The 18,843-nt window shown below is 38.9% G+C and overlaps 1 protein-coding gene across 1 annotated transcript in view; it reads right to left on the minus strand.

The window, feature by feature from the left end:
* The window catches only part of fbxw4 (F-box and WD repeat domain containing 4), a 113,524-nt gene that overhangs the window by 12,818 nt on the left and 81,863 nt on the right, over positions 1–18,843 (minus strand). The window contains exons 7-8 of the mRNA XM_061963739.1: positions 10,510–10,650; positions 2,600–2,741 (exon numbers count right to left, since the gene is read on the minus strand). Coding sequence (XP_061819723.1) covers positions 2,600–2,741; positions 10,510–10,650 — 283 coding nt within the window. The remainder of the gene's footprint in view (positions 1–2,599; positions 2,742–10,509; positions 10,651–18,843) is intronic.

Raw genomic sequence — 18,843 nt, forward strand, 5'->3', positions numbered from 1 at the left:
TAGATAGTGTTAAGATAGACACCACCTGGAAAACGTAAGCCTGGGTGGCCAAAGAACACCTGGCGGAGAACAGGTGAAGGGAAGTTGAAAGAGATGAAGCTTACATGGAGCGAGGCACAGAGAACAGCAATGGCATCGAGTCGTTGGAACCTTATTTCCCATCCGAGAAGAGCAAGATTAATAAGTAAGTAAGTATCCTGCTTTCTGCCAAGTGTAACTGAAAAGGCTTTAGCCCTTCTGCGACATCGAGAGAGACGTGCGGTAGAAAATGGCTGAATGGACTGAGGATTTATCAAGTAGCTTTTCAGTTTATTAGTATTTCCCGCAGTGTATAGTTGGGCTGTGACCAACTAACTGTGTTGGCTTGGAAACGCTCGGGTTAATAAGTGCCACGCTTTACAGAATGCAGACTTTCTTACCTCCGCCAAATAAGTTATGTTTTTTACGGCCAGCATGAAACTGTTTTAACTTAATGCATTCCTCAAAATAAATTATTTTGCTGGGTGATCTAAATAATAATTTGCATAATAAAACAGATTGGAAGACATTGAAACAACTTACTGATAAACATACTCTGATCATAGATTGCCCAACAACAGTAACAAATATGTCGAAAACAACAATCGACCTAATCTTCACTTATTAACCTGATAGAATGATCAGAACTTTCATTTCCTATCTGGTCTCTCTGACCATAATTTTATTCTTTGTTTAAAGAAAACTAAAACGTAGCTCTCAGTCAGACCTGATAAAATTAAAGATTATATATTTATACCTAAGAGTTTACAACCAGTCATAAAAAATGAATTTGAGAATGTAAACTGGTCTAATGTAGTGGAAAGTTGGGGATAGTGCAAATACTTTTAACAATGTGATGGGTGAACTTTTAGGCCTGTTTACAAAGAAAGGAGTGTCCAAAGAATCAAGGAATAACATCCCATGGATTAATTTCAATATCATACAATTGATAAATGAAAGAGACAATGCTTTAAAAATCCTAGACAAAGTTCTTAATGGATATAATCAATAGCGGTAAAGGAAATGGCAAATTGGAATGAAAACACATAAATTGCCTATTGAAACGTAGAAAAGATTATAATTCCAGAGATCTACAGCTTCACATAAATGGAACTCAGACTGACAATTTAGATATTATGGTGAACAGTCTTAATATTGTTTTATTAGCTCAATTAGCTCGACACAGGAGGTCCTTCATACCGACAGCCATCAGACTGTATAATGCATATGTTCCTTCTTGACCGTACTTAAATGTAGAATATATGTATAATATATTTATATTATTCACATGTGAATAATGCTGTAGAGTATTTATTGTCTATTGTGAGCGAACTGTGGTGCTGAATTTCCCCCAGGGATCAATAAAGTACTTTCTATTCTATTCTATTAAGGACTTAACAATGCAATTAAAATGCTTAAGCATCGATCTAGTAATTTTAAAAAACATCACAAGGATTTCCTTGCTTCCCAATTACACATTTGATTCATTTATTCATTAAACAAGGTGTAGTTCCCACTGCATGGAAAACTGCTCGACTCACACCAGTGTTTAAGGCAGGAGACAAATTCAACCCTGAGAACTTTCGACCAATAAACAGTGTGCCAGTTATTTAAAAAATAGCAGAAACAACTAGTTTGCAATCAAATAATCTATGCGTGTTAATAAGATTTTTCAAAAGCCAAACACAATCATATTAAGATGTTTCTATGTGTTTAAGAAATCTTATTTTGAGCCACATTATTTGCAGACCAGACTAATTTACTGCATGGAAACATACTGACTGTTTACTCGGCTCTCCAAAGCTGTGTTAAACTTCTCAGCACTTCCAAATATGAGGTAATGGTTCTCACAGGATAAGGGTGGATTGAACCCTTTTAGTTGGGAGGAGGAGTGGAAGAGTTTAAGTAGTTCAGGATCTTTTTCACAAGTGAGGGAAAATGGGAGCACGAGTCATTGAGTGTTGGCCGTCAAGAAGTTGTTGTACTGATGGAGAGAGCTAACCCGGAAATGAAAGCTCTTCATTTCCAGGTGGAACTATGTAGTTAAACCTCAACTATGGTCACCAGCTTTGGGTAGTGACTGAAAGAGCAAGATCTGAGATACAAGCCGCCAAAATGAGTTTCCTTCAAAGAGGTGGCTGGACTCACCCTTGGGCCTACAAGAACAAGTGAGGAGCTCAGAGTAGGATTGCTACTCCTTCACATCAAAAGGAGAAAGTTGAGGTGGATTGTATTCCAGATGGCTTCAGAACACCTCCTTGGTGACGTTAGGGAGGTAGACCAGGACATTTAGGAGGGATTATGTCTTACAGCTGGCAACCGAGCTGGGAACGTCTTGGTTTTCCTCCAGTGGAACTGGAAGAGGTGACCGGGCTTCTTTACCAAGACGCGACTCGGACCGGAATACGCACAAAAAAAGTAAAGTTTGCAGCGTTTGAAAGCAAATACAGTACATAACCCTCATTCCTCTACCACTGAAACTCTTCACTTACTATCAAATATCATTCTAATGATTTTCTAACAAAGAGGTTAACTATCATAAAGTATTTTATGAAGTACTGTATGCAAATTGTGTACACACCTGTAAGCATTCCGTCTTTCTTTTGTCCCAGAGTCGAACAACACCATAGTAGGAGGAGCCACTTGCTATCATGTGATTTCCATCTGTCTGAATGCAGTATAAGGCGCTGTCATGAGGCTCTTCCCACTCCATTACGTACTTCCTGTTGGAAGGAATGACATACAATATTTTAACAATCTCTTACTGTTCCTGTAGCAGCCAGAAATATGTATGGAAGGTCACATGGAGTGTTTGTGGGTGTGTATTCACAGAACAAAAGTAGGTGTCATAGGACATTATAGGTGGGCATTAGAAAAGGGGTGTTGTTACCTACATTTGGCATGGCAACAAGAGAAAGTAGAGCTGAGTGACCATCATTTTTGCTGACCGTTGTTACACACTATATTGCACACTTTACAAGAGACTTTGGACGTTATTAAACACTTTGTTGAGCCCTATTGGAAGCTATTGAAAGTTTTGGACCTTTCAACTACATGCTGTCTACAGACAAACTAAACAAGTTTCTTTTAGTACATTATGTTACATCATTATATCATTTACAACATTGCATCCCGTAACTCTGTGTGTGCTTTACTGGCTAAACAAGAAGCACGACATACAAGTACAAAACCCAGCTTTTTACTTTCAAGCGACAGGCCGATTCGGAGTCGCTACATTTTGTCAACAAAAATGGTGTTGAAGGAAAGCCACCACAGGCAATTCAAGCCACAGGACGCCGCTATCAGCAAGGAAGCCATCACGTTACACACACGCTGCAGGATACCCACCCAAACACCGCTCTGGAGAGCTGATTATGTTTAAAGGTGGATAAGGAATCGGATGTGTGCTTTATTTCTGGAATGTCTTGTGGAACTTTCTGACACGTGCTAGTTGTGTAAAGAAGTCAATACTATATCATCTGTTCACTTCACTAACACAGCCTAGTCATTTTGACAAATGGTATCTCGTCTTCACTGCACTCCACAGGCTCCAGGGCTTTTGGCACATTTATTCCGATCAGTTCCAGAATCCCCATGCAGCGCAGCCACCTCCAATCTTAAAACTGTCTTGCTGCTCACAACCTTCTGCTGGCCCATCGTGTGCAAAAGGAGGCATCCTTTTCCTTCTGTGAGTTGCAATTTCTTCATTGAGCTTTCTGTACAGAAAATTGCTGTACTTTCTTCATTCAAAAAAGGATAAGTTGTGAAAATTGTATTTCCTTTTTTAGATATTACTTGGAATGGAACAATTGGCAGCTTGCAATTTTGGGCGTCCAGCCCCTGTAAAAAGACCACAAGGCACCAGCGTGTGGATACCATCTTGTGCATCCTTCTCAGCCTCATCCTTTTTCCTGTGGAGTACTGTGGGATGCTTCAGGCTACACTTGGCACAGGAAATTCTCTTGCAGCACTGCCTACTTTTGTGTCCTTTACACAAACAGTCTAAGCAAAGGTCATTTTCCTGTAAAAAGTTGATCTTCTTCTCGTGTTCCATACTTCCCAACAATGCACACATAGCAAGTGTGTGTCCTGCACCACAGAAAATCCATGTATTTGATCTTGCTGTTATGGTTTGACGAGCTGATAATTGTTCACTGCAGGTCCATTGGTAGTAACAAAACTAGCTCCCTGGAATGGAGGCTGCAAATGTATGTCATATGTTCTTTGATGTGTTATTGCAGGAGAATCTTGTATATTGCCAAATACTGGATTGAATACAACAATGAATAGAGTGTTATGTGTGTGTATATGTGTAAATAAATGAACACTGAAATTCAAGTATTTCTTTTATTTATATGTATATATATATATATATATATATATATATATATATATGTATATAGTAAAATACGGGCAGCACGGTGGAAGAGGGGTTAGTGCATCTGCCTCACAATACAAAGGTCCTGAGTAGCCTTGGGTTCAATCCCGAGCTCGGGATCTTTCTGTGTGGAGTTTGCATGTTCTCCCCGTGACTGCGTGGGTTCCCTCCGGGTACTCCGGCTTCCTCCCACCGCCAAAGACATGCACCTGGGGATAGGTTGATTGGCAACACTAAATTGGCCCTAGTGTGTGAATGTGAGTGTGAATTGTTGTCTGTCTATCTGTGTTGGCCCTGCGATGAGGTGGCGACTTGTCCAGGGTGTACCCCGCCTTCCGCTCGATTGTAGCTGAGATAGGCTCCAGCACCCCCCGCGACCCCAAAAGGGAATAAGCGGTAGAAAATGGATGGATGGATAGTAAAATACATGGATAGTAAAATACATATATTATATATATATATATATATATATATATATATATATATATATATATATCTAGAATTCACTGAAAGTCAAGTATTTATTTTATTTATATATATATATATATATATATAGGAAATACTTGGATTTCAGTGAATTCTAGCTATAAATATACTCCTTCCTCCTTAACCCCGCCTCCCAGGCTACGCCCCCGCCCACAGACCCCTCCCAATCTCCCGAATTCGGAAGTCTCAAGGTTGGCAAGCATGCCTGAAGGTAAAAAAAAACCCAACCCAAATCCATATATTTTGTTATGGTTTGAAAATGAAAAATATCAAAAAGGCCCCCGCATGCTTTAATTTTTCCGTGTGCGGCCCTCAGAGGAAAAAGTTTGGATACCCTTACTCTACTTATTTTCACCATTGCTAGCGTTGGTTGTAGTTTGTTTTCTGATAGTAATGACAATAACCATATGATTGCCATTTGTTGCGATATTGTACGCAGGCATGACGTACTTCTTCCTGAAAATAGCCTAATTCTGTGTAAAATGTGTTGGCTTGAGATTTGTTATTGACAAAACGATTGTCTTTTCAGCTATTATGGTCCCAGCACCTCAACCCCTAGTAAGAGGCAGTGGAAGTTTGAAGTTGCTTGGAGTAGCCCAGTCTCTCCAGCTGGATTTGGCAGCGTATCTGGCAACTTCAGTCAGGAGAGAGGGAGGGGACTACAGAATTTTGACCGTGATTGCAGTACAATTTCTGGCCACATTATTACATATGGCTCCTTTCAGTACTGCATATGCATGCATTACATGTGTTTAGTGTCAAAATTAAAATACATGTATCAAGAAAGATGAAAAGCCTTACTGAGCCGCATTATTTTGACCTTTTGGGGCTGCATAAAATGATGTGACGACACCTGTGCTTTAAAGGCCTACTGAAACCCACTACTACCGACCACGCAGTCAGTTTATATATCAATGATGAAATCTTAACATTGCAACACATGCCAATACGGCCGGGTTAGCTTACTAAAGTGCAACTTTAAATTTTGCGCGAAATATCCTGCTGAAAACGTCTCAGTATGATGATGCCTGCGCGTGACGTCACGGATTGTAGAGGACATTTTGGGACAGCATGGTGGCCAGCTATTAAGTTGTCTGTTTTCATCGCAAAATTCCACAGTATTCTGGACATCTGTGTTGGTGAATCTTTTGCAATTTGTTCAATGAACAATGAAGACAGCAAAGAAGAAAGCTGTAGGTGGGAAGCGGTGTATTGCGGCAGGTGTTGTGCCGGATAACGCACCCCCGCCGTAGAATGCACCCCCTGACTGTTGTGCCGGATAACACAGCCGGTGTTTCATAGTTTTCATTCCCGAAAGATGACAGTCAAGCTTTACCATTTTCCTGTGGAGAACTGGGACAACAGAGACTCTTACCAGGAGGATTTTGAGTTGGATGCGCAGACGCGGTACCGTGAGTACGCATGCAGCTGCGGCTTCCAAACATTTGATCGCTTGCTCGTACGTGCGTGCTGCTATGTGCATGTCACGGACGTAACTCTGGGGACTTTGGGGAAATATATGTGCTGTATGAACTTTGGGGAGGTGAACGGTACTTTGGGCTGTGGGATTGAGTGTGTTGTGCAGGTGTTTGAGTTGTATTGGCGGGTTATATGGACGGGAGGGGGGAGGTGTTTGTTATGCGGGATTAATTTGTGGCATATTAAATATAAGCCTGGTTGTGTTGTGACTAATAGAGTACATATATGTCTTGTGTTTATTTACTGTTTTAGTCATTCCCAGCTGAATATCAGTATCAATATCTGAATCGCTCCCACTGCCCTCTAGTCCTTCACTCTCACTTTCCTCATCCACGAATCTTTCATCCTCGCTCAAATTAATGGGGAAATCGTCGCTTTCTCGGTCCGAATCGCTCTCGCTGCTGGTTGCCATGATTGTAAACAATGTGCAGATGTGAGGAGCTCCACAACCTGTGACGTCACGCTACTCGTCTGCTACTTCCGGTACAGGCAAAGCTTTTTTATCAGCGACCAAAAGTTGCAAACTTTATCGTCGATGTTCTCTACTAAATCCTTTCAGCAAAAATATGGCAATATCGCGAAATGATCAAGTATGACACATAGAATGGACCTGCTATCCCTGTTTAAATAAGAAAATCGCATTTCAGTAGGCCTTTAAAATCAACAACATGTTAAGGTATTTTCCCAATAATGTAATCACTCCTTATGTCAGTTATTATTGATGAGCACCACCTTGCACCATAGAAGTAAACAAAAGTACTTGGAGGAATGTGTGTAAAAATGAAACGTAAACAGGAAGTGTGAGTTGCGTTGCTAGCTTCTCCAATTTAACATACCATGCCATTTTTTTTTTTACTCCTCCTGGCTTGTAATATTTGTAAATTCTTCCAAAAGCTGCAATAAAGAACTGCAGTAATCCAGTGTAAGTGATCCATGCGTATAGAGTGTTTGTGACTAGATCTGGCCAGTGGTTAAGAAGAGTATTTTCTATCAATAAGCATTGATTGTCCATTAGGCATTGGCATCAATAAGAGATGAAAATACTTCAGGGACAGATGATGGGCAGACATTCACCCACGCATGCAAGCGTACACTACACTTAGTGACAGAACAGAATATACTGTTAAAATAAACCACACAGGTCATAATTATGACTTCATTTACAAAGTTAAGCACCTACTTTTACATTACAATGACTTTATAAAATATATGTAATGTATTTTTCCGCCTTTTCCTTTTCTAAAGGTTTATTGATGCTTGCCTGAATTTCCAGACAACCTGAATTTCAGGATGACCCTCGGATTCTCCGGAGGCTGATTAATTTTTTATATCTAAAGAGAGATCCCCTCCAGGCAATTTCCCCCCAACCTTACCACTATCCAAGTCCCCAGTGTCATTTGCCAATCAGAACAGATTTGTCTTCCTTGACTGAACTCCTCGACCCCAAAATATAGTAAACAATCACCTGCAGTACAAAATTAATGACACCCTTCATTATTCAATGAAGTACCAGTCGAGTGGAAAATACATTTTTACTCGCAAACTTTGGAAGTCTTTTGGTGTCATAAATCAGATATATATGTTAATAGCTTCAACATAGAGGCAACTTGTTTTTCCACTCTACTGATACTTTAAGGGATCTAATGTCCCGTTTGCACTTACGGTAAGTGTTTTTTTTTTACGCGCTTGAAGTTATGCATCTTTCTCTTTTCGTATTCTCCCATCCAGCCTGCGGCCATGCCCATCCCCTGCAAGTGAGGCAAACGTGCTTAAACCTGGAATGAAAGCGGGCTCATTAATAATGAGACGGACAATCGATGGCACCGGTTGTTTGGGGTAAAAAAATAACTCTAAATTTCAAAAGGCTATATCGATCCAGGCAGTGCTTGTCACGTGTCATGGTGATGTAGTGTGTGTATGCACGCTAAAACAGCTTCTTTTTCCTTGCTGGATGTGAATAATAATCTGTAGATGAAACTTTGTTTACTCTCTAAAACAAAGTATTTGTGATCTTAAAGGGGAACATTATCACTAGACCTATGTAAGCATCAATATATACCTTGATGTTGCAGAAAAAAGACCATATATTTTTTAACCGATTTCCGAACTCTAAATGGGTGAATTTTGGCGAATTAAACGCCTTTCTAATATTCGCTCTCGGAGCGATGACGTCACAACGTGGCGTCACATCGGGAAGCAATCCGCCATTTTCTCAAACACCGAGTCAAATAGCTGTTATTTTCGTTTTTTTCGACTGTTTTCCGTACCTTGGAGACATCATGCCTCGTCGGTGTGTTGTCGTAGGGTGTAACAACACGAACAGGGACGGATTCAAGTTGCACCAGTGGCCCAAAGATGCGAAAGTGGCCAGAAATTGGACGTTTGTTCCGCACACTTTACCGACGAAAGCTATGCTACGACAGAGATGGCAAGAATGTGTGGATATCAATCAATCAATGTTTATTTATATAGCCCTAAATCACAAGTGTCTCAAAGGGCTGCACAAGCCACAACGACATCCTCGGTACAAAGCCCACATAAGGGCAAGGAAAAACTCACCCCAGTGGGACGTCGATGTGAATGACTATGAGAAACTTGGAGAGGACCGCATATGTGGGTAACCCCCCCCCTCTAGGGCGACACTCAAAGCAGATGCATTTCCAACGATAAAGTCAAAGAAATCTGCCGCCAGACCCCCATTGAATCTGCCGGAGTGTGTGAGCAATTCAGGGACAAAGGACCTTGGTAGCACGGCAAAAAATGGCGGCAGTTTGTTCCCGCAGACGAGCGAGCTAAACCCCCTATCGACCCTAGCTTCCCTGGCCTGCTGACATCAACTCCAAAACTGGACAGATCAGCTTTCAGGAAAAGAGCGCGGATGAGGGTATGTCTACAGAATATATTAATTGATGAAAATTGGGCTGTCTGCACTCTCAAAGTGCATGTTGTTGCCAAATGTATTTCATATGCTGTAAACCTAGTTCATAGTTGTTAGTTTCCTTTAATGCCAAACAAACACATACCAATCGTTGGTTAGAAGCCGATCGCCGAATTCGTCCTCGCTTTCTCCCGTGTCGCTGGCTGTCGTGTCGTTTTCGTCGGTTTCGCTTGCATACGGTTCAAACCGATATGGCTCAATAGCTTCAGTTTCTTCTTCAATTTCGTTTTCGCGACCTGCCTCCACACTACAACCATCCGTTTCAATACATTCGTAATCTGTTGAATCGCTTAAGCCGCTGAAATCTGAGTCTGAATCCGAGCTAATGTCGCTATAGCTTGCTGTTCTTTCCGCCATGTTTGTTTGTGTTGGCTTCACTATGTGACGTCACAGGAAAATGGACGGGTGTTTATAACGATGGTTAAAATCAGGCACTTTGAAGCTTTTTTTAGGGATATTGCGTGATGAGTAAAATTTTGAAAAAAACTTCGAAACATATAATAAGCCACTGGGAACTGATTTTTAATGGTTTTAACCATTCTGAAATTGTGATAATGTTCCCCTTTAAGAGTTCTGTTTAGTACAATTTTTTTGGAAGTTGTGACACATTACAGAGGCTCAGACAGCTGTTTGTCTTCCTGTGTGTTTTTAGTGTGATTTTTAATAATTAATACACAGTGGCATTATGGTGTATTCATCCACATCTCAATAAATGTTTTCAGGTGTCTCAATTAAAGCAATCAGAATAGATTTGACAGTTTTCCGAAAGTTTATTTGATAATTTTACCTGTGTGTACACTGCATAAAAACTTTAAGTACCATATAATGTTTCACCTTCCAGGAGCCCTCAAAAGTACTTATTCCTCAAACCAAAGTACTTAAGTCAATGGGAGAATACACTCAAGGCCATATTTTACTGGGAACGCCCAAATTTAAGGTTTGCTCCAACCAAACTGCGCATCTTGGATGAATGCTCAATAACAGACTTAAGTTGAGTGTGAGAATGCTCTGCAGCAGGAGTCCACACAATTGTGCAGCTTTTTTCACAGAAGCACTTGGAAAAATGGAACTCTTTGTGACAGTGTAGCCTTAGGTCAGTATGTAAAGTAACAGGAAGAGTAATGTCACTTGTACAGTTTGAAAACATCAAAAGGGATAGAGTGAAGGATTCTACTCTTTATTTAGCAAAAACAAACAAGTTTGAACTCACTGCGGACTCAGGCGAAGGTCCCAGAGTCGAATAAAGGTGTCGTAGCCACAGGTGAGGAGATGAAAAGGCGTCTCAAACACCATATCCAACACACCCGCACCTCTGCGGAACTCTGAACCCAGACAGCAGACACACTCCAATCTGTAGACGGGGGAAGGATGGACAAGCAAATATTCAAAAGCACAGTGATAATCTGCTTTGATGGTTACGTTAGCCTGTTGATCTGTGCCAGATAGGGTAGTTTTAAATTACATCATCATCATAAGCAGGCTAACCTGAGCATGTATGTACGGTACCTACTACACTGTATACCCAACCAGTTGGAACACAATCCCAGACAAATGATCTTACGTTAATGTATGCTTGACCTCTGAGCGTTATGCTTAAGCATACAAAAGGTCCACACTGTATAGAGCAGAGGTGCCCAAAGTGGGGCCAACTTACATAACATACTGTATGTGGTATATGAAGACTACCATATACATGTGGTAAGTATACAGTGCATCCGGAGAGTATACACAGCACTCCACTTTTTCCACATTTTGTTATGTTACAGCCTTATTAAAAAATAGAATTAATTCATTTTTGTCCTCAAAAGTCTACACATGATGACAATGTAGAAAAGTTTTTTTTATTTTTGTATTTTGCTAATTAAAATAAACTAAAAATATCACATGTACATTCATATGTATTCACAATGTTTGCTTGATTCTTTGTTGAAGCATCTCGGGCAGCAATACAGTATCTAAACCCAGTGTAGCTTCTTCTCTGAATATAAATACAACACAAATTCTGTATTCCTACAAAATACAAAATCACACGGCAGGCATTTTTTTTTTGTCATGAAAAGCGTGTTTGTCATTTTTGTGTTGAGGTGTTTAAAAAAAGCATCATGTTGAGAAAGATTTCATTAAAGCAAATTAATTGTCCATTCATGGTGTTAAAACTTGAAAATTATTTGTCTAGGGTACACCTATTAATTAGAGATGTCCGATAATATCGGCCTGCCGATAATTTATCGGCCGATAAATGCGTTAAAATGTAATATCAGAAATGATCGGTATCGTTTGTTTATTATCGGTATTTTTTATTTTATTTATTTTTTTATTAAATCAACATAAAAAACACAAGATACACTTACAATTAGTGCACCAACCCAAAAAACCTTCCTCCCCCATTTACACTCATTCACACAAAAGGGTTGTTTCTTTCTGTTATTAATATTCTGGTTCCTACATTATATATCAATATATATCAATACAGTCTGCAAGGGATACAGTCTGTAAGCACACATGATTGTGCGTGCTGCTGGTCCACTAATAGTACTAACCTTTAACAGTTAATTGTACTAATTTTCATTAATTACTAGTTTCAATGTAACTGTTTTTATATTGTTTTACTTTCTTTTTTATTCAAGAAAATGTTTTTAATTTATGTATCTTATTTTGTTTTATTAATTTTTTTTAAAAGTACCTTATCTTTACCATACCTGTTTGTCCAAATTAGGCATAGTAATGTGTTAATTCCACGACTGTATATATCGGTTGATATCGGTATCGGTTGATATCGGTATTGGTAATTAAAGAGTTGGACAATATCGGATATCGGCAAAAAGCCATTATCGGACATCTCTACTATTAATGATTAAAAAGTATGTCTATCTATGATATCGCGATTAATTTTGAGTTAACTATGAACATGCAATTAATTGCGATTAAATATTTGGATCGTTTGACAGCCCTAACACACACACACACACACACACACACACACACACACACACACACACACACACACACACACACACACACACACACACACACACACACACACACACACACACACACACACACATATATATATACACACACACACACACACACACACATACAATACAGGTCAAAAGTTTGGACACACCTCATTCAATGCGTTTTCTTTATTTTCATGACTATTTACATTGTAGATTGTCACTGAAGGCATCAAAACTATGAATGAACACACGTGGAGTTATGTACTTAACAAAAAAAAGGTGAAATAACTGAAAACATGTTTAATATTCTAGTTTCTTCAAAATAGCCACCCTTTGTTCTGATTACGTTTTCGCAAACTCTTGGCATTCTCTCGATGAGCTAACTCCTTCAAGACCATTGAAAAACCATTTCAGGTGACTACCTCTTGAAGCTCATCGAGAGAAAGCAAGGAGAAATAGCTGTCAGAAACCTACGAAGAAGAAGCCACAGGAAGCGTGCGTGCATTGCAACCATGCTCAAAAATAAGTAAATAAAAAAAATACCAGTTGGCTCAGTCCAACATTTGCAACACAATTCAATTGTGCAGAGCCTACATGCTTAAACATCTGTGGAATCATGGAGTAGAAAATAACAATGTGCTTGTCAGCCTTCCTCTAACTCAAAGCACACTTTCAATCACAGCAGGATTTACTGTAAGGAAAATTGACAACAAAAAATTTGAAGTGTAGCTTGAGCTAACAAGGGTGTTTTTCTGTGGGTTATGGCACAGTTTGCTGAGGTCATCACTCGCACACACTGATATCATCATCAGGAGAATAAAATGATAGTAGTATATACATTTTGTTTGTATTGGAAGTACAATAGCTGAGTAAGCAGCAATGCAGGATAAGAAGGCTATTTATCAAAGAGGGAATGTGTCATTATCATTAGCACACTGAATGAGGAAGGGCTAAATAAGACATTGAAATAAGATCTCTGAAGACTAGTGATGTTCGATAATGGCTTTTTGCCGGTATCCGATATTCCGATATTGTCCAACTCTTTAATTACCGATATCGATATCAACCGATATATGCAGTCGTGGAATTAACACATTATTATGCCTAATTTGGACAACCAGGTATGGTGAAGATAAAGTACTTTTAAATTTTTTTTTATAAAATAAGATAAATAAACTAAAAACATTTTCTTGAATAAAAAAGAAAGTAAAACAATATAAAAACAGTTACATAGAAACTAGTAATTAATGAAAATTAGTAAAATTAACTGTTAAAAGTTAGTACTATTAGTGGACCAGCAGCACGCACAATCATGCGTGCTTACGGACTGTATCCCTTGCAGACTGTATTGATATATATTAATATATAATGTAGGAACCAGAATATTAATAACAGAAAGAAACAACCCTTTTGTGTGAATGAGTGTGAATGAGTGTAAATGTGGGAGGAAGGTTTTTTGGGTTGGTGCACTAATTGTAAGTGTATCTTGTGTTTTTTATGTTGATTTAATTAAAAAAAACAAAAAAAACAAAAAACAAAGAAAGAAAAAAAATGATACCAATAATAAAACAACCGATACCGATAATTTCCGATATTACATTTTAACACATTTATCGGCAGGCCGATATTATCGGACATCTCTACTGAAGACCTCTCCATTATTAGTCGACTATCAAAACATTGCTTAGTTTGCAGCTCGAGTTGACCATTGCAGCTGAACGTGTCATATGATAGTACTGGTAAATGTTTAGTTTAGTTTTGAGTTGTACGGACACATTTTTGTGTTGTAATTAGCATGTGAAACTGTGCAGACACACAAATGGTGTGTAGGTTGATGTTCTGTGACCTGGAAGAACGTGCCAGTGAAGCACCATGCTCTTGTGATCACAGCTCTTTGCTCAAAGTCTCTTGATTATTGAAGAATAACCTGCACTCAGCAGGGCGTATTATTGCAGAATAACTGTCTCTTTGTTGCTATTTAATACCCTTCATGACCGTGACTGTGTGTGACTCTCACACATTTGATACCTGCATCGTAGCAACCATTTCAAGGAGGCCACAGCCTTGGTGACCAAGCAGCCCGCTACTTCCCTCCTTGCCCTGGACCTCCATCCACTGATAATCCCCCAGCTTTACCACAGGGGGCCATCTTATTGGACAAGGATTTACCCCACAGGGCACCTTATTGGGTGAGAGCTTTGTCATTGCCAGGGTCTCATGGCAAAGTCTCAGCCAATGGGGAGTCCTTGATTAGGTCGAGTTGGAGTCTGCGTGCGGTAGGGACTCCTCTAAAAGCACACAACTATGAACTGAAGCCAAAAGTTACAAATTCACTGCCAAATAATCATCACATAAATATTAAAACTACGGAGAAATGATGATTAAAATCATGTGAATGTTCCAACAACATAAAACTACAAATGCTCCAACCACATTGTATGCAAAATATCAAAAATCATTTTCTTACATCTACAGTGACTGTGACCACCTGCACAACATATAATAACTATCATACATACATTTAGTAATAGCACTCAAAATAAGTCAAGTTTTGCAGTAAACCAACAAACAAAACATGTAAAAAGTGTTTTTTATTTTTTTTATTTGTCATCAATTGAAATGTGGTACTTTCAAATAAATAATGATCAGAAGAATCAGAAGAAGAATCAGAAGAGTTTATATTGCCACTGTTTGGGAACAGGATGTTGTTCATTTTTAATGGAACTGAATATTAAACACAATTTACTTATTAAAGCACACAGCATTTTGCTAGCAAAATAAAATAAACAATTTATTGTGCTTGTACAAAGTGATGTTGGTGTGACTTTGAAAAAGGACATATTTTTGTAACTGAATAAGAGTAAATGAAGCTGCTTGTTCAGTGAGTTTTTACATTTGTACATCTGAGAAATTGTCATCTGTTTTTATTAAATTTGTTTTGTTTAGCTGATGTTCTTCAGTCTACGTAGCTGTATAGCATGTGAATATTGATACAATATTGTAATATTCTATTACTTCGATGCATTTAACTCTTCTTTCTGATTTGTGTTAAGTGCATGGCTGAACTAATTTATTACACGAAAAAACACAATAACTATCTCTTATACTGCTACCTGGTGTTCTGTCAGATGCAGCAGTCTCATGAATTGTTACATGTATACAATCATGGGAATCGAACACAAACAAAAAAAACAGCAGTTTTCCATGCAGAAAAAATGCCTGTGGTAACGGATGTCGACAAATCCGAATAACTCCTAGTTAGTGATATAACGCTTGTGAGTAAAAGTAAACAACACCATCCATCCATCTATTTTCTACAGCTTGTCCCTTTTGGGGTCGCGGGGGGGTGCTGGAGCCTTTCTCAGCTGCATTCGGGCGGTAGGCAGGGTACACCCTGGACAAGTCGGCACCTCATCGCAGGGCCAACACAAATAGACAGACAACATTCACACTCACATTCACACACTAGGGACCATTTAGTGTAGCCAATCAACCTATCCCCAGGTGCATGTTTTTGGCGGTGCATCACTCCATCTTAGATGATCTCGGGCCCAGAGAAGCCAGCGGCGTTTCTGGATGTTGTTGATAAATGGCTTTCGTTTTGCATAGTAGAGCTTTAACTTGCACTTACAGATGTAGCAACAAACTGTATTTAGTGACAAGTGGTTTTCTGAAATGTTCCTGAGCCCATGTAGTGATATCCTTTAGAGATTGATGTCGGTTTTTGATACAGTGCCGTCTGAGGGATCGAAGGTCACGGTCATTCAATGTTGGTTTCCGGCCATGCCGCTTACGTGGAGTGATTTCTCCAGATTTTCTGAACCTTTTGATGATATTATGGACCGTAGATGTTGAAATCCCTAAATTTCTTGCAATTGCACTTTGAGAAATGTTGTTCTTAAACTGTTTGACTATTTGCTCACGCAGTTGTGGACAAAGGGGTGTACCTCGCCCCATCCTTTCTTGTGAAAGACTGATCATTTTTTGGGAAGCTGTTTTTATACCCAATCATGGCACCCACCTGTTCTCAATTAGCCTGCACACCTGTGGGATGTCCCAAATAAGTGTTTGATGAGCATTCCCCAACTTTATCAGTATTTATTGCCACCTTTACCAACTTCTTTGTCACGTGTTGCTGGCATCAAATTCTAAAGTTAATGATTATTTGCAAAAAAAAAAAAAAAGTTTATCAGTTTGAACATCAAGTATGTTGTCTTTGTAGCATATTCAACTGTAGTGCATTCAATTGAATATGGGTTGAAAAGGATTTGCAAATCATTGTATTCCATTTATATTTACATCTAACACAATTTCCCAACTCATATGGAAACGGGGTTTGTAGTAACTGTAGCTTTTACAAAGTTCTGATCCAGCGGAAACCTAAAACGATGTGACATAATTAATGTTAAGGTCATCAGCTGCAGTCAAACTACTGATGTCATTTGTTAAAAAAAAAACAAGAAGCTAACAGTAAGGTATTGTTTCATTCGGTGTATTGTCTTTGAAGTGCTGAACTTTTTTCCTGCGTTCCATCTTGCTCTTCAGCTCATACAACACTGTGGGACATTTCTGCTCACACAACACTGTGGTGTGTTAAACGCATGCAACAACTTCACAAGGTCTTCAGCATGTCTTCTATGGCAGCTGTCAAGTGTATCAAGGATTGTTTTGTTTGATCGCTGAGCTGTGAGAGCCGCTACTATGGAAGGTTGCTGCTGCCGGTAACGACTCAACATTTCCAAAGTGCTGTTCCATCGATGATTACATTGTGCGATGGCAGTTGCAGCCGCTTCTGCTTGGACATGGCAACAGTGTGATGGTTTACAAGGTTTATAGTGTGTGCAAAGCACTTAATGCGCACTCTCAATCCCACTTTGCGCACAGTCACTCGCATATTATTTGCACCATCAGTCACAATCGTGATGCCATGGTTTGTTTTTGAAGTTCCAAGTTAGAGAAGGCTGCTTGTAAAACGTCAGCTAGGTTTTTCTGTGTGAGACTCCAAAAGTGGGTGTTGTCGTCACAATTACGTTGGCTATTCAAAGCAATCAACATTCATGAAGATTAATTGGTCTGAGCAATGCATGTTATCAGAGCGGATGGTACATTTTGTCCCACAAGAAATGAGGTCAACCGTTTATTTGTTTGAGCGAGGTGCCAAGGTCACAGTTCAGAGTTTATGATTAATCTATGCTTCAGTACATGTAAAATATTTGCGCATTTAACAAATATATAGACGTGTGTGCCATCGATTAGTGAGTGGGCCTTTAAAGACGTCAGGCTTGTTGTGGACTAAATATTTTGCTATAGTATATTTTATTTATTTACCGACTCTTTTATTTACTATTTACGGACTCTTTGTCAATGTTTTTGTCAGAGTGAATATGATTGCGATAAATATGTTTAAGGGTGGAGTAAAGTGTTTTATTTTCGAGAGCAGGAACTGATATAGTAGTGTGTTGTCAGGGTTTTTGTCACAGAATTTACAGTATATATTAGTAATACATCACTGTCCCAGTTTAGAGATGTTGGTACTTTGTGTCTTTATTGAAAATATCTTTAAGCCCTAGTGATATAAACTATTTGTTTTGGGTTATTTTGTTTGTTTGAATGTTTGGGATTTGATTGGATTATAGCAGTGGTTCTCAACCTTTTTTCAGTGATGTACCCCCTCAGTTTCTGATTTATTAAATTGTATAACAGTGCAAAATATTGCTCATTTGTTTTGGTCTTTCTTGAACTATTTGGAAAAAAAAGATATAAAAATAACTAAAAACTTGTTGAAAAATAAACAAGTGATTCAATTATAAATAAAGATTTCTACACTTAGAAGTAAACATCAACTTAAAGTGCCCTCTTTGGGGATTGTAATAGAGATCCATCTGGATTCATGAACTTAATTCTAAACATTTCTTCACAAAAAAAGAAGTCTTTAAAATCAATATTTATGGAACATGTCCACAAAAAATCTAGCTGTCAACACTGAATATTGCATTGTTGCATTTCTTTTCACACTTCTTTTTGACAGACATTTAAAAAAAATCTCACGTACCCTTTGGCATACCTTCAAGAACCCCCTGGGGTACGCATACCCCCATTTGAGAACCACTGGATTATAGCATGGATGATTGTTTGTATATAATATCACATTTATTGACAACGCTTGAAGAAGTATATCTGGAGTCAAAGGAAGTATTTTAAGTTTAAATCTTTGGTGTTTGCACTGTGAGTAAACATTCCAATACTTTGTCTTTTATGTACAGATGTTGTCAATGGCACAATAAGAGGATCCACATTTTAAATGTAAATAAAAATGAATTGAGCACCTTAAGAAAAAGCAGTTTGAGGTCCAGTATGGAAGCTACTTTGTCAAACGGGTAGACCAGAGTCTGCAGGGGGCAAAGACATACTGATTGTCATAAGGGGCTTCTGGCTGTGTGGGTCTTGTCCTCATTTAAGCTTGTCTCGTCTCACCGCAGGAACCAGGTTGGTATTAGGGGCCACACACACACACTCACACACACACACACACACACACACACACACACACACACACACATACACAGCGTGTGAAAGGAATCATT

This window comes from Nerophis lumbriciformis, linkage group LG02 (assembly GCF_033978685.3).
Source record: "Nerophis lumbriciformis linkage group LG02, RoL_Nlum_v2.1, whole genome shotgun sequence".
Classification (NCBI taxonomy): Eukaryota; Metazoa; Chordata; class Actinopteri; order Syngnathiformes; family Syngnathidae; genus Nerophis; species Nerophis lumbriciformis.